The 23417-nt window shown below is 45.0% G+C and overlaps 1 protein-coding gene across 1 annotated transcript in view; it reads right to left on the bottom strand.

The window, feature by feature from the left end:
• Positions 1-21230, bottom strand: part of elp2 (elongator acetyltransferase complex subunit 2) — a gene marked incomplete at its 5' end in the record, with an annotated part of 121763 nt that extends 100533 nt beyond the window's left edge. Inside the window, 10 exons of the mRNA XM_083783380.1 lie at positions 6294-6394; positions 6528-6623; positions 7098-7277; positions 10855-10921; positions 11780-11844; positions 13422-13502; positions 18042-18186; positions 19085-19155; positions 20162-20240; positions 21099-21230. Coding sequence (XP_083639506.1) covers positions 6294-6394; positions 6528-6623; positions 7098-7277; positions 10855-10921; positions 11780-11844; positions 13422-13502; positions 18042-18186; positions 19085-19155; positions 20162-20240; positions 21099-21230 — 1017 coding nt within the window. The remainder of the gene's footprint in view (positions 1-6293; positions 6395-6527; positions 6624-7097; positions 7278-10854; positions 10922-11779; positions 11845-13421; positions 13503-18041; positions 18187-19084; positions 19156-20161; positions 20241-21098) is intronic.
• Between the last annotated feature and the right edge of the window lie 2187 nt (positions 21231-23417).

The raw sequence follows: 23417 nt of genomic DNA, 5'->3' as shown, positions 1-23417 counted from the left end.
GTCGCTGTACAGGTTAAAAACAGTACAAAAAACAGTTAAAAGGCAGAACAAAACTAGGGCACAGCTTGCAGCGGAAGACACAGAGGTCACACAGAGTCATAAGCTTATTATTATCATGCTTGTTATGAGGGCAACAGAGTTTTAGGACTGTATTATAAAATTGCAGAAAATAGCGGAGGGGGAGGGGGGGGGGAGGATATCTAAAAGCACAATGTCTTAGATGGGCCATTATCCGGTGCACAACAGCGGCATGAAACTATTTTCCTTTTTACCATAAAACAACCAATTATCTTCTATTGTTAAGACCAGGAAAATGGACCTCACACACACACACACACCAAATAAACCCCTTTAGGCACAGTGGCAGTCCACCGCGGTCAGTCTGGCCTGTTAATTACCAGTGTGTCTCGTTAGCGAGACGTTTACGTTTACACGCAGCAGTGTGTGTGTGTGTGTGTGTGTGTTTGTGTTAAGGGCCAAGACCCCCCCCACACACACACACACACACACACTCTCCTCCATTAACTCTCACCAATTAAACTAATCAGCATGGGGGGGAAGAACCCAAGCGCTTCTTTGTACAAAATAATAGTTTTCATTAATTATACAACGACAACAACAAAACCTGCTAATTAAGAAACAGTTGGCCGGGCCACTTCTTTGAGGCTCTGGAGTTAGCTGTGCTGCCGTCGGCATTCTTTCAGAGTCAGACGAGATGAAAACGTGGCATTAAAGACAGTGTGTCCCAACAACTGGACAAAGGATATCTAAAAAAAATGTGACCTTATTTTTTAGCAGTGGCGCCGCTCCATTACACAGCTATGTGTGTCCCAGTGTGTACGTGTGCGTGTATGTGTATGTGTGCGTGTGCGTGTATGTGTATGTGTGCGTGTGCGTGTACGTGTGTCTGTCTCTGTGTCTGAGCGGACAGCTCAGCTGCAACACCTAAAGTGGCCAGTAGAGTACAGCACAGAGTACACAACAGTACAAGCCCTGGGTGGGCGCGTTCCGGGGGGTTTGGATGCCCCGGGGACCCCCGCCAGGGAAAGCCCCACATGGTAACTGTCGTACAGTAGAGAGCACCGTACACTACAATACCGTACACAGAAGTAAACATACAGTATCTAGCGCCTTTATTCTGAAAGATTCTCCGGCACCAGAAGTGTTAAAGGACCACTTCACCACTTTTCAATCTATCTTCATATAATGTCCTCGCTAATAATCATGATAAAATGGCACCATTTTTTCCTACTCAGTCTGTGTCTCATAGGAGGGCTGTGGACAGTTCAGAAACCCGTCCACCAGTGAGGCAGATTATCGTTAGGCAGATGTTTAGATTTTTATCATCGTGAGAACGATGGCTTCCATTTTCCATTTTCGCATTGCAACTTTTCAGGACTAGAAAGCCTGCAGGATCTATTAGATTGGATTCCCTATCGATGATGTCACTGGTGGAAGGCTTTCTGAACTGCCCACAGCCCTCCTATGAGACACAGAGCGGGTAGGACAAAATGGTGCCATTTTATCATTATTATTAGTGAGGACATATTACCTCAACTAAACTCATTTCGGACTGTCAATGTTTTGATTTAATTAGTGATAGGTGCCGTGTACCAGACCATTCATTATTATTTTTAAAATTTGCCATACGGCCCCAAGCAGACATATGTAGTGAGGAAATTAACCACGAACCAAATAAAGTGAACATGGCATTTAAACGTAGATTGTGTAGATGTGTACCAAATCAAATTCGTTCTGATAAAATGGAAAAATGTTTGAAAGAACAGGTTGATAAGATGCAGACAATTAAAACAAGCCCAAATTGATTAAATCAATTAATTACCAGCTGCATTATTATTATCTGTGGGTCTGCTGGTCTGCTGCTGACGTTATGCCACTTTTTAGCTGCGCTCCGCTGTTATGCTCAAATTAGTGACCCTAAAGAATTCTGAGGCAACATGGCTGGAGACGAGGCAGCCAATCAGAACTGCTCGACTAGCCATGCCGTGCAGACGATGGGATGTTATGGGTTGTTGCCAGTGGTGGCAACTGTCGTGACAGAAATAAGCTAAGCAGCCTCCAAAAACCAAACCAGGCAAGCAACTGTGAATGAATCCACGTTAGGCTGGAAATATGCAGGCTTGGCAACCAGTGGTGACAGAGCAGGCTCAGCAGAAAATGATCTCCTGTCGGGACTTTCACAAGCTAATATTGACCAGCTTGCAGCTGGTAAAAACACAACATGAACTTGATAACTGGTATAGCGGAGTCTGTGATCTGTTATATGGGGAGTTGGGAAATGGTCAAAGGAATAAGGGTCAGTCTAACTTCAAAAATAAGAGTCACAGACCAAACAAACCATTTTGAATGATCTATGGAAGGCAATGCGAAACGCAGAACATACCTATTTGAAATACAAAGGAGATAAGATTCAGAGAGAACATTATAGAGTTAATTATAAGTTAACAGTTTCCGTGCCTTGAATGGATTACTCCAGGTTAATGTCGCTGCCGTATCGGACATACCCGCCTTTTGTTTTATGTGTTTAATCCGCCGTAATGTAATGAATCAAAAGAAAATCCGTCTTCGTCGCAGAGTATGAGACTGGATGGCTTCGCTGTGATGACGAAACCGGAAATCGTCACATGCTGTGGGCTGCTAGGGCTTCTGGGAAATTGAGGCCAATGGAAATGCATTGGGTGCAACGCCTCATTGAAACCAATCTTGTGTGCGTCTTCCGCGTGCACCAAGATGGTGGATGCTACACACAGATCATAACAAACCACGGGAGCTTTTTTTGATGGATTTTCGCGGATTAAAAGCCCAAATAATTCAGCGTATGCTCTAAAGGTAATACAACAATCTCGGCAGTGAAGGGGGGTTGATTAAAATGCGGGTTAATCGTAAAAAACAGTCAAACTGTTAAGTCAAAATATGTTTGATAAAAGACTACGTTATTTTAAAAGGCAGTATAATAAAGGATATATTTTGCATCTGGAAGAGACGCATGCAGCCAATCCACAACGTTTTTGGGATCAGATCAACAAACTCGGACCAATAAGGCATAAGAAAATACCAATGGAGGTGTATGACGATAAAGGACTCAAAACTCATTTATGACATTCCACAGGTGTTAAATGAATTGGAAAGATGCTTTAGGTTTAGGGACTTGTTTTCAGGGAAACAAGAGGGAGAGAATTTTGATGCAGCTTTTGCTGAACATATTTGTTTACTTAAATCCCAGCTGGAAAAACAGTCACCTCACCCCACTCTTGATCGGGGAAATGTTCTAAATTAGATAATTAATATTGAGGAGGTGAAAACTGCTATCGCTATATGCTGATGTGTACAGCAAAGTGGTGTAAAAAGTGGAAACTGACAGTTAATCATACTAAAACCCAGATCATGCATTTCAGACAAATCGGAACAAAGAGGAGTGATTTTCAGTTCCAGCTAGGAGAACACAAATTGCAGTATGTTGAAAATTACATGGATGAACATTTACTTTATGAATATGGTACATCGGTATTGGCAGGATCTGCAGGTAGGGCCCTAGGTGGCATAATAGCCAAAACTAAACAGCTGGGTGATTTGGGATATGCTGCCTACTCCAAACTGTTTCACACGTGTGTCTGCCCTGTCATGGATTATATGGCGGGAATATGGGGCTCAAACATGAATATGAAGGGACAAGTGGTTCAGAATAGAACCATACAGTACTTTCTAGGAGTGCATACATTTGCGCCTGTATTGGCAATAACAGGAGACATGGGTTGGGAGCCGTGTGAGATAAGGTGGAGAGGCAGCATGATGGCCTTATGAAACCGACTAATCAGAATGCCAGAGAACAGAGTTGCTAGGAAGATTTTCAACTGGGATGTATCAGTAAAAGGTGCATGGGCGAGTGCAATAAAGGACACTCTTGTACGAACTGGGTTACATGACAGTTTTCTAAATAACAGGGTTGTAAACATCTCCATGGTTAAAGACACACTTTATAGTTTATTTCAGAACAAATGGTCACAGGACATAATGTACAAACCAAAGCTTGTTACGATAAAAAGCTGTTATGCTAGTGAAAAGTACGTCTGTGCCCCATTATCCAAAAGACAAAGATCCCTATGTGCCCAACTTCGTTCTGGGATCTTGCCCTTGCACCTTGAGACTGGGAGGTATAGAGGAGTTACAGAAGAAGAACGTATTTGCACCTATTGTGATATAAATGATATTGAGAATGAGTTCCATTGTCTTTTCTATTGCCCGTTGTATCATGAGCTACGTCAAAAGTTATTTAACAGATGTAAAAATATAGATCTGATGTGGTTAAGTGATGCAGAGCGACTGAGATGGATTTTCGAACAAAATATATTTGCATGTGATGTATTTTATTTTATTTTATGATAATGCTTATTTCTGTTTTTGTTTTGATCAAATACTTTGTGTAACTTGTGTGGGAAGTGAACGTGATATTGTTTATTTATGTTGTTGGTGTCTTATAATCCCGTAAGGGATGGGTCTTAACGACAAGACACGAAAATAAAAATGTGTTCATTCATTCATACAGGTTGAAAAGTGGTGAAGTGTGGTTGAACAATGTTGTCCTGCTACTGTGCTGGCCATTATCTACTGTTCTGGTACATACTCTGTCAGATCTGTTAATATAACTGCTGCCATTTGAACTACTGCACCTTTACTGTATTAATATTTGTCTTAATCCGTTAAGGAAGACCCGAGGCCGATTCTACAATCACCCAATCTGGGCCAATTCTATCTTTAAACTACAACGACAGGGCTTCAGTATGGCATGGAATTTCACCCACTTAAGTTTGTTTTACACCTGTAAATAAACCTGTGATGTGTCAATAAAGTTACACACACACCGTGTCACACACACACACACACACACACACACACACACACACACACACACACACACACACACACACACACACACACACACACACACACACACACACACACACACACACGAACGTGAACAAATAAAACCTAATAACGTGGTCCTTAATCATAAAGTGTGGAGTGGATGAAAAGAGCGCGTGCGATCGGAGACACTCGGGCGCCATCTGACAAATTTGATGGGCAGAGAAGAGAGAAACCAATGCTTGGCAGATGGGCAGGAACTGCTTCTTCCCTTTGCCGTCGACACGTGTTTAACCGACTGAGACCCGAGGACGCTTCTACAAATGTCTTCTGAATCCTGACAGTGATACTCAAACTTGTTTATGTCAAGGACCACAAAACACAATCCATCCCAATACATCCCAATAGAAACACAGAACAGGTGCCAGCGTTTCTATTGTAAAGAGAGAAAAACGCATACCCCCCCCCCCCCCCCTCCCCTGCCCCTATTTCTTGTCAGCCGACTGTACACTTTTCAAATAAAAAGGCAGGAAAAGCCCCAAAAGTGTCTAAAGAAATAACAAAAAGTTCACTATATTCAAAGATTTGCACAAATTCACGTCACGACTTAAACAAATAATAGCATATCTACAAGTTCATAGCTTGGCATAAGCTTGTATATATGCTATTTTTTAATAGCCAAAGTATGAAATAATAATGATAATAATAATAATGTTTTATTTAGCTGGATGCTTTCCCGGGTTTAATGGTTTAATTTTAGCCGTGCGTCCGGTAGAACACAGTAGTGTGTGTTGTGTGTGGCGTGCGTGCGTGTGTGCGTGGTACAACACAGCAGCTGTCAGAGGAGAGAACCGACAGAGGGACAGATCGTCAAAGAGAGAGAGAGAGAGAGAGAGAGAGGGAGGAGATAAAAAAGAGCTCATGACAGAGGATGACAGAGGGATGGAAGGATGAGAGGAAAGATAGGAGGAAATGACAGTAAAAGAAACATACATTTACACGATGGCCGGTGAAACTCTCCAGAGAATCTGGCCCTCAATCGATGCCATTTTGATGATGCTTGCACCTCTTGGTTCTCCGACATCTCAATGTCACCAAAAAACTATAAGCTTCAGGCCTTCCAAAACAAACTGGTACGACTACGTCTCGGAAGCCCAGGAGCCACCGCCAAATTCCAACACACTTTGCTATAGTCTTGGATGGCTCAGGGTAGAAGACAGGGCTAATATCAATGGGATTGGCATTTATGACACTCAAAAGGGACAGTGCCCTCAATACCCTCATACCTGTCTAACTACGTCTACTACTTCTCCAAGGTGAGTGACACCCACAGCCACAACACTAGCCACGCACTAGCCACGCGCGTGCGTGTGTGCGTGCATGCGTGCGTGCGTGCGTGCGTCCACACTGACCTGCTCCACCCAGACACCAGAGCCCTCCTCGGGAGCCCAGAGGATCATGGTCTTGTCCATGGACGCAGAGAGCAGAGCCAGAGGCTGTTGAAGTGTGCCGCCTGCAGGGGGAGACAAAGGGACGCCGCAGAATCAGCACAGTAACAAAAAGGAGCAGCACACAATAAAGGCGTTCACACTGTTCAGTGTTGAATTCGTCGACTAATACTAAGACAAAAAAATGGGTTAGCTAACCTTTGTAGAGAGGAGGTTGCCAGTGGACTCCGTAGACCCAGTTCTCATGTCCAGCGAGGACCGTCTCCAGAACCACAGCAAACTCAGAGGACACACCTGGAACCAGGACACGCACACGCACACAGTAAGGAGTAGTTCAGGCCAGGGGTTACACTTGTCCCCTAGTTGCTGTGTGTTGTTCTGGGATTGTCACCTGTTGGTCATATCTCGCAAATAACTCTTAAGTTTCATCATAAATATATATATAATAATAATAATAATAATAATCTGCCGATTATTATTTTGATTATTCGATTAGCGACCGTGTTTTTCCTCCTCCTGACTTGGCCTGGCTGCGCGCTGACCCATTAAAGTGTTCCTTGAGAAATGTATATTCCGCCTGGCAAGTGGGCATGCAAACACAGCTCTACACACACACACACACACACACACACACACACACTCTCTGCCTTTATCGACTCTGCAGGGGACGAACCCCAGCCATGTCTGTCCCCGTAATAGCATCATTAAAAAAAACATGGACGCCTCCATATAGTCAGTTAATAGCCTTTCCCGTGGGCCTGCGCTCACCTCCTTCCTCCTCCTGCACGGTGAACAGGTTGTCCTTCATCTTGAGGAGGCCGTGGCGCTCGTCCTCTGTGCCGCGCGGCGGGAGGAGGAGGAGCCGTGGCTCTGCCGCCGCCGTGGCACGCAGCCTCCACACCCTGATCAGACAGTCCTGGGAACAGCTGGACAGGAACAGCTCTCCATCTGAGGGGAGGAAGAGAGAGAGAGAGAGAGAGAGATAGAGAGAGGGGGAGGGAGGGAGGGAGGGAGGGAGAGAGAGGGAGGGAGAGAGAGTGGGAGGGAGGGAGAGAGAGAGAGAGAGAGAGAGAGAGAGAGAGAGGGGGAGGGAGGGAGGGAGGGAGAGAGAGAGAGACTTCGTTAGGGAAAGTCTCAAGAGTCAACATTTTTAAGAGATCTCTCCCCCTCTCTGTGCGCGCGCACGCACGCACGCACGCACGCACGCACGCACGCACGCACGTGGCACCCCGAGCTGTTATTTTTGAAAGAAATCACAGCGCCGATTGTGTTAATTGCAATTATTTGTGTGTGACAATTAATCGCCGTAAAATATTTCATAATCGTGAGACAGGCCCAATGATTAACCACTGAAAACCCTGCTCTATTCTCTAATGATTAACCCCTGAAAACCCTGCTCTATTCTCTAATGATTAACCACTGAAAACCCTGCTCTATTCTCTAATGATTAACCCCTGAAAACCCTGCTCTATTCTCTAATGATTAACCCCTTAAAACCCTGCTCTATTCTCTAATGATTAACCACTGAAAACCCTGCTCTATTCTCTAATGATTAACCGCTGAAAACCCTGCTCTATTCTCTCATGATTAACCCCTAAAAACCCTGCTCTATTCTCTAATGATTAACCCCTGAAACCCTGCTCTATTCTCTAATGATTAACCCCTTAAAACCCTGCTCTATTCTCTAATGATTAACCCCTGAAAACCCTGCTCTATTCTCTACTGATTAACCCCTTAAAACCCTGCTCTATTCTCTAATGATTAACCGCTGAAAATCCTGCTCTATTCTCTAATGATTAACCACTGAAAACCCTGCTCTATTCTCACTGCAACTGATCCGAGTTGCAACTGTGCTTCGTCTTCCGTTGAATTCCTTCTACGCGTTAATCTGACCACCAGAAATAACCAATCTACGGCACAAAGCTCTCTTCTGCTGGAGAAGTCTAAAAGCCTGTTTTTCAGATGGCCATTTCATCATTGAAATGAAAATGAAATGAAGTGTGAACAGAGTACGGCCTGAAGAAGGCCGTGGGTTGTATCCCCGATACCGTTTTTAATCCGCTGCAATGATGAAATACCCGTCTGAACTTCTTCACCAGAACATTTTGAGACACTTTTTTATGTTTTTTTCTTTTTACTTCCGAGCACTCCAGAACCCTCTCCTTTTATTCCTACAAGCGTGGAGATTATCTCTTTCTGGTGAATGTTCTCTCCAGAACAGGTTGCAGTACATACAGTATCTCTGCTGCCGGGAGTAAACCACTTAACTTCAAAACGTTTATCTTCAAATGAAAAATATAAAATGTCCAGGAAATTAAGAGAACAAAACAACACTGCCTCATCAAAGTTGGTGTTGTGACTTTATCTATTGTCCATTTCTTCCATGAGAGGGGGAGAGGTGGTGGGGGAGAGGGGGAGAGGTGGTGGAGTTAGTTGCTTTAGCAGACAGTTTGAGGGTCCAATGGAGTTAAGAGGTTTTGTCCGAAGTGCTTTTTTACTACATTCCATTGGTTCGATATTTGCAAAACAACACAGACGTAAAGGGTGTTCATTCAGTAGCACCGATTCATGCAAAATAAATCAAAACCTCAAAAATGGAGTTAGGTGGTTTCCTCCCGAAAGCAACGATATATAACTATTACTAATCGAAACCAACCGGACGCCCCCACGTTAACAACGTGCAGAATTGGGACTGCGACACTACAGATCATGTAGCCCGGAGAAAAAAAATACTAATAAACTTCAATTATAATTTCTTTAAGAAAAAAAGATGCCAACGGTCGATGCACATTTAAAATTGATTGCTCAACCCACAGTGGGAGAATGGATGAGAAAATGGAAAAAGGACAGGCGAGATAGAGTGCTTTCTCCATGTTTATAGTAGATTTTATAGTAGAATAATTGAATGCACTGCCACCACTGTGCCCCTTCCAAGGGCTAATTTTAATTTATTTCATTATTTATTCAAACCACACACGCAGAACGTTGTGCTGGGCTGCATCTAAATGAGCCACTCGCTCTCTCTCTTTGTCCGTCCGTCCGTCCGTCCGTCCGTCCCTCCCTCCCTCTCTCTCTCTCTCTCTCTGTCTGACAGTTTTCTGAAAAATCAGTCGTTCTCAAACATTTCCATGTCAAGGACGCCCCAAAAATATATGTAATTGGCTGCCGACCGCCATCTGAAAATATGTTGATTTGCGCCACATTTTCCAAAATAAAATCTAAAATAGCAGATCTACAAGCTCGTAGCACGGCACTCAGTGCAGCGCTATGAGCTCAATAGCTAAAGTTTAAAATAATGCTTAAAAACACCAAAAGGGGTTTCCTGTACCGAATGGGTTAAGGACACAGAACAGCCTGAGCTCTTACACAGCCATGGAGTTTAGTGTACGCTGGCCAAAGAGGGCTTCATACAATTAGCAGACCCCGGGAATGAACAGGTTCTGCTGCTGGTTATACAAAACACGTTGTTTGCGACAGACAGCACGGTCTTCCAAAGGGTTTGGGGGGTTGATAAAGATCACAATACAAGATACCCCCATACATTTGTCCGGGTATAGCTCATAGAGCTCTCGCCATTGGACCATAAGTTCATGGGTTTGAAATCTTTGCGTCTGGGGGGGTCCCTGGAACAACATATTTTTTGATGGGGGTCCGTGGCCAAATACAGATAATTCTGGGGGTCCTTGACGTGAAAATGTTTGAGCACCACTGACATATAGGTTTTTCAGAAAACTGTCATGATTTAGAAGACATTTTGTAGAATGGGTTTTAATATGGCAGTGAAGAGAGAGATAGAGATAGAGATAGAGATAGAGAGAGCGAGTGCGCAAACGGGGCAGCGTCGAGCACGCCAGCTTGAGGCTTCATTTCAATTATCTGCAACCTGCCAGCGGCCGCCGTGACAAGCCAATAACATCACCCTCGGGAATCAATATCATTTCCACGTCATGAAAACGATTTCACATCTGACAGGAAGACAGTAAAGAGACGACAGACGGAGATTAAATTAATTCCTGAAACTCCACACGGAGGAAAAGCCCTGGTTGTCCTTGTGAAACGGAGCCGCGTCGTGATCTGGTTTTTAGGATTAAAAAAGTATAATAATGACACTCGTGAGAAGTGAGGGGCGCTCTTATCATCATACATCATATATGGCATTCCATGGTCAGCCAATCGAATCATCGCTATGGGGTACAGGTACACACATTGCTCAGCCAATCAAATCATCGCTATGCTATGCACAAAGCTGGGCATCAAAAAAAGGAGGTTCCAGTAGTTGGAATCAAGTACTTTAATCTAGTTTAGTCTCTTAGAATAAAAGATGGCTATACCAAAAAGATTACAATACCAAACGAAACGAAACGATTATACCAAACTAAACTGATCCTAAATTAGGGGGATGATTTTGGAGGTGCACGACAACAACGCTCTTGGTTTCCGTCATGGTCTCCGCCGTGGGTTTTGTGATCCGCTCTAGACCGGATCACAACACGTGAACAGGAGTAGATCCCAGACCAACACTCACCAATAGATGCCCATTCCAGCCCACGGATCCAGTCCTCGTGTCCCTGCAGCGACATGACTTTCTTTAGCTGAAAAACAGGGGGGGGGGGGGGGAAGAGATCACTTTTTCTAACCTCCCTACAAGCGTGTAAAACAACTTGTGGTGTGGGGTGGTGTCGGGGGTTCAATGAATCCCCCAGCGGAGTCATACCAAAAGACCCTTTTCAACCCTTTTTGTATCAAGGCCCATTATTTATTGGGCATTTGAGCCACGGACCACCCTCTCAGACCCAAAACTTTGAATATGGTGTTGTTGGATAAGGTTTTGTCCACAGTTCCATGCTGTATTGATGTTGGTACCATTAGGAGAGATAACAGGCAAACGTAACAGGCAAAAATAACAATTATTCTACATTCTCTATTTGTGTAGACTTCTTGTAAATTAAGTAATGCAGATGTTTAACAATAATGTAACTCTTGAGAGTGTGGTCCATTTGGTTTCATTATACACTCAAGAGGGTCCATATCAACTCTCCATCATTTAGCTGGGGATCACCTGGAACCCCCTCAAGGACCACTGGTGGTCCCCGGACCACTGGATGAAAACCACTGCCAGAGACCATAAAAGACCATAAACATGACTCCCTGCTTGGCACTCAGGATCAAGGGTTGGATTGGGGAGGGTAAGTCCCTGCTGACACACACTAATACAGTGGTTCTCAAATTGTTTTCCGGTCAAAGACCCCCAAATTGATATACGTATTTGGCCACGGACCGCCATCTGAAAAGGGTGTGTGCCAGGGACCCCCAGAAGAGAAGAGAAAGCAGGTACACAAGCTTGCAGCGTGGCACAACATCTTTAGGTCCTTTTTAATGATATCAAACATGATTGCTAAAAATCTTTATTTGGGGTGTGTGTGTGTGTGTGTGTGTGTGTGTGTGTCTACCTGTCCACTGGACCACACGTACAGATGAACCTTGGAGTCGTCGCCCCCGCAGGCCAGGATGGGAACTGCAACGAGCATTGATGAGTTTTAGTCCCTACTACAGATAATAATACAGGTAATAACAGGTGATCTATAAACTTGCACAACGAGTTGTCAGATTAGATTTTCGGTGTGCGAGTGCGACACACCTGAGTATAACTCAGACTTAAAGGGTTTAGTTCAGATTTTTGGACTTAAAAGTCGGTATGTAGGAAATACGTGCCATTAATCAAGGTTCAAGGTTCAAGCCTCAAGGAGTTTTATTGTCATTCCATACAAGTACAGAACAAAATTTGATTACTCAGGTCCTTGTCAGGCTCAATCTAGTTTAAATAATAATCTGCCTAATGATGATGTCACTGGAAGACGGTTTCTAAACTGCCAACAGCCCTCTTATGAGACACAGACTGAGTAGGAAAAAAATCGTGCCATTTTATCATGATTATTAGTGAGGACCTATTATATGAAGATAGGTTGAAAAGTGGTGAAGTGGTCCTTTAATACTGCGCAGCCTCCTGCCCGACGGAAGGGGGGCGAACAGACCGTGTGCAGGGTGGGTGGGTAGCATCCTTCATAATGCTGGCAGACTTATTCCTGCATCTGCTGGTGTAAATGTCACTGAGGGCAGGAGGGCTGCATAATATAGTGGTCGCAAAGGTATTAATTGATTGATTGCCTGAGTCCCGTGGTGGGAGTTCTGGGTCTGGTTTTGGTGAATATTAAGTAGGGGGGGGGGCACTAGGGGCCACGCATTAAAAACAAACTAACTAACTAACAAACTAGCGTCATTTGTATTGACCTATTTCAACCAGTGCAAATTTAGTTTGAACGTTTGAACCCTCCGTCACATGGAACTACTGCGTTTCTAGCTTGGAAATCGTCTACTATGGCTGCTTTTGAGATCAAGTAGGGTGTTAATTTAGGAAAAACAAAGCCACAGAAAGGTCTATGCCCGACTAGACTAGGAACTCACCTATGCTTTCTATGGCATAGGCAGCTCCCGGCAGGATCCGCCGGGAGGAACTACACGCAGCTGCATGACATGAGACTAATTAATTAGAGCGACAGAGAGACAGAGGAGTACAGTATGTGTGTGAGTGTGTACGTGTGTGCGTCAATTTAACAATGGTACAGACGACAAATCAGCAGAGTTTGAGCTACTTTATTCCGAATTGAAGTGGACTCGGCCCCAGACGTTTATTTTTTCCTCCCTGGAAATAAAAAAAAACGTCTCCGGTTTCCGAGGCTACTGCCCGACAGCAACGGGCAGAGATAACACCACCCCCACCCCCACCCCCACCCCCCAAGTAAAACATCAAACAGAGGACGGGGTGGTGTGGGGGTGTGGGGGGTGGTTGTAAACGAGGAGACACGAGGTACTTCTTCCACGGTAGCAGATTGTGTGTGTGTGTGTGTGTGTGTACAGGCACTAAAGGAGCGCCACAAACTGTGACGGATGACATGTGAGAGTGGGTGGATGGATGGATGGATGGATGGATGCGAAGGGTGGGTGGGTGTGGGGGTGGGGGGGGGGGGGTGTGGGTCTCAGAAACGGCGTCTGTCGCACACCAACGAGAGAACGCCGGGGCTCAGAGCTTCTTACCTCCTCCGCTGCCTGGCAACAGGGACAGCGACACATCCATCACGAAGCCTCCGCCAAACGAGAGGGTGTGGAGGCACTCGGCTGAGGAGCGCACACACACACACACACACACACACACACACACACACCTTTGTTTTACTACACTTAGAAGGACATGTTTTAGGACAGCATTGAATTGAATATTTGGCATTAAATGGCAACTATTTAGGCATTTAGCAGACACTCTTAATCGCGATTTGAAAGCATTACAAGGTAATACATCAGATACATAGAGACAGTGATCTAGGATCTTAGGTGAACCAAGAAGCCATCATCAGTCTACTCTAAACAATAGAATATAAAACAAATAATACATAATCAGTACACTGATAGAGCGTACACACACACACACACACACACACACACACACACACACACACACACACACACACACACACACACACACAGTCACACACACACACACACACACACACACACACACTTTGAAAATGCATCACTACTGGTGGTGACAGGATTTAAAATGCTGATGAAAATGGTCTCCATGACCTTAGCCATGTGGTGGTGGGCGGGCACCTCGGTTAAGGTGTTTCTGTGTAAAAAAAAGAAATACTATATTCCAGCTCAAGCAGCCGTGAAATTAACACGGTCCATAGTCGTTCCTAATCCTGTCACTGCACATTTGTTAGGCCACATAAACGTTGACAAATGTGATTTACGTGACTAGTACGCTGCTGCACTCACTTAGCTTTTTGAGCATTTTTGTGTTACCGTTACTGACAGCTTATTTCGCCTCCAAAGCCATGTTAATGGCCGTTGGAAAAGGACCAACCCATGAGGAAATACACAGTTAAAATGTCACATCGCTGGCAAATCACCCAGTTCCTGTTGCCTTTGTTTTCTTTGCAATCAATTTATGCCACATACTGAATTTATTTTTAATGAATGCTGACGAAGGCAGTTTACCTGCTCTTTAATAAGTTATTGCATGGCCACATAAAAAACATAGCAGAATAGCGCGCATGCCCTCTATAGCAGATCTACAAGCTCACAACACTAGTTGATAGTTTGTTTGTTTAAAAAAAAAGGTCTGAAAAAAATACATCTATCAGGAGACCCCATGGGGAGGTAAATGTAAATGGGCTCTATGCACACAGAATAACTCTTCCTACTTTCTCCTTAACTATGAGAGTATACAAATGGGGTGCACGGTAGCACAGTCGGTAGTGCCGTCGCCTCACAGCTAGAAGGTCCTGGGTTCGATTCCGCTGGGCGCTGGGGGCGTGTTCTTTACTCCGCGTCATACCTGCCCATACCCGAGGCGGGGTTGGTGAAAGGGCCTTTCTGTGTGGAGTTTGCATGTTCTCCCCGTGTCCCAGAGGGTAGGTACCCTCACAAAAAGCATGCAGTAATCCTGGTCTCTAAACTACCTCCCCCTGGCCAGCTGGGGCGCCTGATAGAGGGGAAATGAACTAGTTGGAATAGCGTGTTCCTTCCACACGCCAGGGAAACTCCACCCTGTCAGATGAAAAGAAGCAGCTCAACCCTCCCCAGGTTGGCGAAGTGTAGCGCCCAGGAGAACACTCGTACACTCTCAATGTACACATGTACATTTTTTTCTAATACATTTTTATCCCACAATTTTGCAACCCATTTTTTCACCATCTAATGATTAGATGGTGAAAAAATGGGTTGCAAAATGTGTACAGTGAGAGTGTACACTCTGAGTTATACACCCGTACAAGCCCATTTGGAACCCACTCGAGAACACTTTTGAGACCCACTGGTGTTTCCAGTGTTTCCAGTGAGCCAACATGCACAATAGCAGCTGTTACGGTCCTATGTGGCCCTAGTGTTGCTCTGGTCTGTGCATAATACACTCATAGGCCCTCATTTATCAATCGAGTGTAAAATCTGCCACAAATTCGAGTGCAGGTTTCGTAGTACACCCACGTCTCCACGGCATTTATAAAGTGATCGCAAACAGCTGATCCTTCCTTAATTTCGTTCTCACGTTAATAAATGTCACGGCTGAATTTGATCTGGCACGCCCTAAGAAATCAAGCCTCGCCCTCGTTTTTGCGACCTGAACCACTGCTATACGATCTGGAAACCATGGTTACCGTGCCTTTCTGCCCGCCTCACCCCCCTCTCTCATACACACACACACACACACACACACACACAGACGCACACAAGCTGCACGCACACGCAACTTGCAAGCCCAACTAACTGGTGTGTTGTTAAATAAATAAACAACGAACACCTGCATGAATTAAATAAAGTTGTAGGCCTACCCTGTCTGTTCCCTCTCACCTCGCTTGCCTTGCTGTCATGTCCACGCACGCACGCACCTACATGACACATTAAATAAAGCTGTCTGTTTCTCCTCTCGCTTCGTTTCCCTTGCTGCCCGCCTCACCCCCCGCACACATATCGCAATTTTTCACTGTGTGTTGTTAGTTGTATATTAAATCATTAAAGTATTTTTAATTTAATATACAACAAGATATATTAGTGAACGAAAACCTGAACCTGTGAACCATAATTAAATAACAAATAGGCACACACACGCTGCTGTTTTGCAGGTGCTCCTCCTGTCCAGTGTGTCTGTCTGTCTGTCTGTCTCTCTCTATCACAGTGGTCCGTCCGTGACCAACTGACCATGCACGTTCCGACGTTCGACAGTCTATTTAGATTGCCTCGCAGACGTTAGTCACTGCAGTGGCCGCCGGCCGGGCTGTCAACTGTCATTATATGAATGTGCAGCAAAAACCGTATATAGCCTCATGTGGCTGGTGGTTGCTTGGCTGGGTAATATACCTATATATCTCCGATGTAGTTCCCACTTGCGCTGGGAGCCTGGCACGGTACATTTGGCATTGAGCGACGCGTCGGGTTTATTATATTGCACATACCGTAAGAAAGACATCGGCCTTCATGCTGTAGATTAGGCTACAGTAGGCTATACCACGTTGGGACTGCTGCACTATACTCTCCAACGTCCCGTCATGGAAATATTTCAGCACAGACAGCCCAAATCCTCGCATGTATGCGCTCATGCAAAACACTGTTTAAATGGCTTAAGCATCTCTTGCAACATTGTTTTTAATTGCGCGATTTTATCTCCTACTAATTTCATATGACACATGTATTCCTTAAGATTTTTATTTATTTATTTTTTACATGTAGCCCATATACATTATACATACCTTTTATATAAACATTTTAGGAGTGAATACATATATGTTTAGATGCCTGTGACAGCCTCTCAGCAGTTCAGACAAGGCTGCTCCGCTTGTGTAAAACAGAAAAACAGCGTACGCCAGCTGAAGAGTAGACGTGACTATTTGTCCTACTCAAGTTCAATTTCAAGCTTTGCCGGAAATGTTAAATGCCGAAAATGTCGGTAATTTCGGCGTGCGCCCATATTTTGGCGTACGCACGGTTGATAAATGAGGGCCTTAGTGTTTTCCAGTGTTGATGATGGATGGTGGGATTGGCCGTAGGGATTGGAGGCGTGTCGTGGAGATTGGGGACACACCTGGGCCTCGTCACCACCCCACTATAAAAGGAGAGAGAGAACAGCCCACAAGCCCTCTTCTGCCATTGTATCAACACCACATGCAAACACTGCTGCTGAGACCCTGTTCTTTTGTTTTCCCAATGAAAGCATAATTAGTCAGATAAAGTTACTAACTCAACTCATAACCACTGTCCAAGTATCCCAAACCCCAGGGAAGCTGTATGGTAAGGGTGTGCTGCTATTTCTTTTGGTGCCCCAGTTTTGACCCACTGTTTAATGTTTAGTCAGGGAGTTTTCTTTTTGGTGTAGTTTAGGATTGTTTCTTTTCTAGGTAGGGTTGGGGGGTGTTTTGTTTATTATTTTTAGCATTGGCCACCCTGAAGCTACATATACATGCTTGCCCTGTTATTGTGAATATTGTGAATATTTTCAATAAATGTACACCTTTTTGCCTGAACTGGTTTGTGATCCTTGACAGCCACAACATATATTACTCCTTTGGAGCCAAGACCCCATATAGGGTCAAAGGTCGTAATAGCAGCACACCGACTCCGTTTGACCAGAATGGAACTGAGCCTTCATTAGTATCATCGGTAACACCTGTGAAGGAAGAAGGGAAGGGGCCCAAGTTCTTTCCAAAATGGCGTGAGTGCATAGAGCCTTAAGTCACACCTCCCGTTAGTCCGACCAGTGCTGCGGGTTACAAATCACCGTGGCTTCCTCCTGTGAGGTTAGAGTTGAGTTAGTTAGGGTTTGGGATAGTGTTAGTAATGGTGGGTTAGGGTTTGGGATATTGTTAGTAATGGTGGGACTAACAAGGCTTGGGCCAATGCCACGCTACCGTCGGCAGGCCTGTGTGTGTGTGTGTGTGTGTGTGTGTGTGTGTGTGTGTGTGTGTGTGTGTGTGTGTGTGTGTTACCTTTGGTTCTGTCACAGAGCCAGAGTCTGAGCATGGAGAGGCCAGTGTGTGTGTGTTACCTTTGGTTCCGTCACAGAGCCAGTGTGTGTGTGTTACCTTTGGTTCTGTCACAGAGCCAGTGTGTGTGTGTGTGTGTGTTACCTTTGTTTCTGTCACAGAGCCAGTGTGTGCGTGTTACCTTTGGTTCCGTCACAGAGCCAGAGTCTGAGCGTGGAGTCGGCAGCAGAGGAGGCCACCAGGACCTGGGAGTCGCCCCCCAGGGGCATGGCATCCACGGCACACACCGGCCCAGTGTGGCCCAGACACTCCACTGACCGGCTGAACTGGATTTTAGAGAAGAATACAAAAGGTTATTATTATAGAATGACTGCAGAAACCCCTGGTGGGCTCGCTGCAGCAGCCCAGGAGGTGAGTGAACAGAACCCTCGCTGCAGCAGCCCAGGAGGTGATTGAACAGAACCCCTGGTGGGCTCGCTGCAGCAGCCCAGGAGGTGATTGAACAGAACCCCTGGTGGGCTCGCTGCAGCAGCCCAGGAGGTGATTGAACAGAACCCCTGGTGGGCTCGCTGCAGCAGCCCAGGAGGTGATTGAACAGAACCCCTGGTGGGCTCGCTGCAGCAGCCCAGGAGGTGATTGAACAGAACCCCTGGTGGGCTCGCTGCAGCAGCCCAGGAGGTGAGTGAACAGAACGTGCGATGTTAGGGGCTCATACAAAAAAACGTCTGCAGTGTTGATTTTGTTGACTGAAACTAAGACGAAAAATGTTCATCGACTACTACTGACGAAAACACTAAGCTATGGTGACTAAAACTAAATATATTGACAATTTCGTGAAAATAGCAGATCTACAAGCTGTCTGCTGCCAAAAAACAACACTGCTGCGCTGCCTCGCGGTTACAGTGTTGATTTGTTTTGGGGCTTTTTATGCCTTTATTGATAGTGACAGTAGACAGACAGGAAAGGGGGAGAGATATGGGGAGTGACACACAGCAAAGGCCGTCGGGCTCAGGAGTCGAACCACGTGGCACGCCATCCGGCTTGCTAGGCAACCCAGGTGCCCAGACGGTTGAGCTAACCGTCCGGGCCGCTCCTCATGACTTTTAGGCAATTTTGCTTCCGGTTCATTCGGGGGTGAATTTTGGGGGGCTTTTTTAAATAAAAGAGCCTGTGCATCTTGTCAAAGCTGGCAGTTTATGAGTACATGTCTGTCGTTTGTCGTACCTTGCCATTTTGAGCCTCCCAGACGATGATGCGATTGTCCGAGCCGCCGGACACAAGGTGACGTTCTGGACCTGAGAGTTGAAACACGACACAGTTATTAGAACGGCTTTGGATATTCTGCAGTGAAAGATAACACCCCTGCATAGTATACTGGTGTAAATCAACCCTAATGATTAAAATACAGCATAGATACTGACTTCAGAGATTCGATCACCTAGACGAGCGTTCCCCAATAAATTTTCCTCAAGGGCCATATTTTGACTAGGGTACCAGGCTGGGGGCCGAGTCGGCACGCGCGAGGTCGAGGTCTTGCCCTGAAAATTTATTTTCAGGGTAAGACCCCATTTGAAAAGGACCCCCAGTTTGACATGCAGAGGCTACTGACCCCCATTTAATGGCTTTTTTCCCCAGGGGCCACAAGGGGGCGGCTAATTGGGGAACCCTGACCTAGACCCATGGAGTAGAAGGTCTAGGTCATCTGACAGCTATGCCTACCTACACACCTATAACCTTAACTTTTTCACTGCTATCTACGTTTATAAACGTAGCTAGGCTATCGGTACCTACTGGTGCTATCTACGCGTATGTTGCGCAGTCAACCGTATACTCCATATATGAAAGCAGCGAACGTCTATTTACCTTTTAGCATTGCTCCAGTTAGTATGGGGAGCCTCCGTCCCCACCAGCTATGGGATTTTTTATTCCAGCTCCATTGAGCCTCCATTATAACAGGATTTTTAAAGCGCTGTATCTCAAAAAGTTCGAGCACCCAACGATCATAAATCATTTGTGCGTTTGTACCGCATCGCATTTAGTGTATAGTGGTTCTCAAACTTTTTTAATTTCACTGACCCCCCATAACTCTAAATGTACAAATGAAACCTGAATTACACAATTTGGAACCCACTCAAGGACACTTTGAGACCCACTGGTGTAGCAGAGAGTTTCCATAAGCCACGATGCACAATAGCAGCACCCTGACTCTGTTTAACCAGAATGGAACGGAGCCTTCATTAGTATCATCGGGAACAGGAAGTCCGAAGAGGCCCCATTGCCACCCACACATCCCACACTCACCACAGTCGGGTCTGTGCACCCACTGGACTGCATTCACTCTGCCCGTGTGTCCGTTCAGAAGAGCCACGATTGCCCTCTCCTACGACAAATATCCAAAAGCAAACTTTTGTTGTAAACATAATAACATACAATTTAGGCATTTAGCAGACAATCTTAATCCAGAGCAATTTACAGTAAGCAAGAATAAAACATGGCAATACATCATATACATAAAAATAGTCAACATGAATCATACGTAAGCTAAGAACCGTCTAACAGTGGAATAATTATATATAAATGACACTATATTGCATATATATACTATATAGTGCTAGCCTATGTCTACATCAAAATTATATCTGAGTTAGATAAGTTGAGCCTTTGCATATGCCTGTAGGTCGTCAGGGCAAGGGCAAGTGCTATGGGCTAAGATGGAGTCTGAAGAGGTGGGTTTTCAGACTATGGCGGAAGATTGGAACATAATGATGTCAAGCCCTGTAAAACGTTGTTGCATGACGGTGTCGTGGAATGTTTATACATACTTATTTTTATAACGACATTTTCATAATGACATTCGGGAAGTGTTTAGCCTTAAAGGCAGCTTGATGCCACACAGCCCTTCAAGGGCAGAGATAGTGGTTGTACTGGCCATCATCACCCAGTACAAGAGCATCAGATGGTTGTAATGGTCAGCTCCCAGTACAACAGTGTCAGACTGTGGTTGTAAAGGTCAGCTCCCAGTACAACAGTATCAGACTGTGGTTGTACTGTATCTTAACCATTCTAGGCCTAAAAATGTTTATACACAAAATATAACACGTTTTACATTAATGACATTCGTCAAGAGGGGCGCTTAGGCTGGATGGGCTGCCAGAGCTGACAGCACAGCATGAAGTTTGACGACTGTTCACGTTATATTATTAGCTTTATATTAACATTTCGCGTGATGTGTCGGTACCTGCGGGTCGTAAAGAGCCACGGAGTTGCATGTCCCAAAAGCAATGATGCCCCCGCGGCCCCAGGACAGCACGTTTGGGGTTCTGTTGGCACAACATGCGACATGGCATGTCTGGATTACGGGCGCCGCCATCTTGGAAGTTTGTTGTGGTGTGTTACCGTAAATGGGGGTGTATTTGCAACACTGCCACACGCAACAAGCGTTCCTATTCGAAGGCTAACTTGATTAAAGGACCACTACCACGACTGTTCAACCTACCATAATTGGTCTTCATTAATGTTCATGATAAAAAGCCACAATTGTTTTCCTACTCTGTCTGTATCTCATGGAAGGGCTGTGGGCAGTTCAGAAACCCATCCACACTCCACAGTCTTTCTATTCCTGAAAAGTTGCAATGCGATAATGGAAGCCATCGTTCTCTGCATGCTAATACAAATCTAAATATAAAAACTAAATAAATCTTGTTTAAAAGAGACAATCTGCCTATGTCACTGGTGTCAGTGTAGATTTTTGTCATATGTAGACGAGCAAATCGGCTATTTTCGTCCTACACAAACATAACATTCTTATTGACAATGAATGGATGTAGAATTTGCGTATTTGTTGTATTTTATCATGAACAAACAACATTAGTGAGGACCAAATACCTTTATATGAAGATAAAAGTGGTCGTTTAAGGCATTGTCGCACATATAAATAATGCATAAATCGTTTTCAGGGTGGTGTTTAATGTGAGTATTAACATAAATAAGAGAAGCTGGAGTAAAGTTAGAAGCAATAATGCATGTTCCCTCCCGCACACACAAATGCACTATTCGACTATGTCCACTAGATGGAAGAAGACAACCATAAAGCATTATACTCCTGATTCCAAGGGAAAAGTGCAGTTTGTGAATATAACATGGAAAGTGATATTTGTGGGTTAAAAACGTGTGTGTGTGTGTGTGTGTGTGTGTGTGTGTGTGTGTGTGTGTGTGTGTGTGTGTGTGTGTGTGTGTGTGTGTGTGTGTGTGACACACACACACACACACACTGTGTGTGTGTGTGTGTGTGTGTGTGTGTGTTAAAGGTTAAAACACTGGATTCTGAATAAGTAATCATCGCTATAGAACGTTTGTCCAGTAACAGCTAGGGTCTCCCTTTCTCTCCAGCTATTTAATATTAAAAGAGAAAATACATGTCCAGGTAGGTGTCAGACTTTCAGCCAATCAGAAGAGTTTGTATAGCATTCCAGTTCCAATCATGTATTAGGCTACTAGTGTCATCACTTCCAATTTAACTTACCTAGTTCTCTGCGCTGATTGGATGAAATTGATGTCCTGAAAAATGTATGTTCTGTTTACTAAAGAGCATGGAGAGACTCCTGTTACTGAACAAACTAGCAATGAGTATAGTCTCTTAATACGCTACCTTTAAAATAATGTTTCAGTATCACCCATGTGAAATATATGTATCATGTACATTCATACATTGTGCCATTTAGACAATTCAAATTTATTTTAATATCAGGGCCATGCTGGTTATCGCCATGCTGGCTTGTGATAGACATTTTTTTTCCAATAAAAGGGTATGTCTTTGAAAAACAAAGAAAGGACCCGCACTGTCGGAAACTTGTAAAAGAACGTTGCTCTTTATTAATTCAACGTTTTGGTCGTTAGACCTTCATCAACGCAGCCCCGCCCATCATGCTGGGAGACACCCCGGTGACCTCAGTGGAGTCATGCCGGTTCCTAGGCATGACATTCTCTCTGGACCTGAAGTGGGAGCTGAACATCATGGCCCTCCTGATCCAGAAGAAGGCCCAGCAGAGGCTGTACTTCCTCCGACAGCTGAAGAAATTCAGGCTGCCGAGGCTCATGATGGTCCATCCTTAAACACTCCATCATCACCTGGTTCCCCGCTGCAGCTGCTTTAAACCTCACCAAGCTGCAGCGGGTGATTCGCTCTGCGGAGAGGGTGATTGGCCGCCCTCTGCCCTCCCTCAAGTCCCTGCACGACTCCAGGGCGCTGAAGAGAGCAAGGAAGATTATGGCCGACCCCTCCCACCCTGGCCACGGCCTCCTCACCCTGCTCCCCTCTGGGAGAAGACTGCGGCTGCCGAAGGCTACGAAAGCCCGCCACAGACAGTTTTTTCCCCTCAGCTGCCAGGCTGCTCAATGACTCTGGCTTCCCTTCCACCCCCACCTCCACCTCCACCTCCTAGTGACACACTTTAATCACCGGCAACATTGATGCACTATGAACTACTGTATAACCCTGCACTTTATATTTATTTCCCTGCACAGTGTTGTCTTATGTCTGTCTATTTGTGAAAAAAGA

This window comes from Protomyctophum parallelum (assembly GCF_964188405.1).
Source record: "Protomyctophum parallelum genome assembly, chromosome: 1".
Taxonomy (NCBI): Eukaryota; Metazoa; Chordata; class Actinopteri; order Myctophiformes; family Myctophidae; genus Protomyctophum; species Protomyctophum parallelum.
This window is presented reverse-complemented; position numbering and strand designations above follow the sequence as displayed.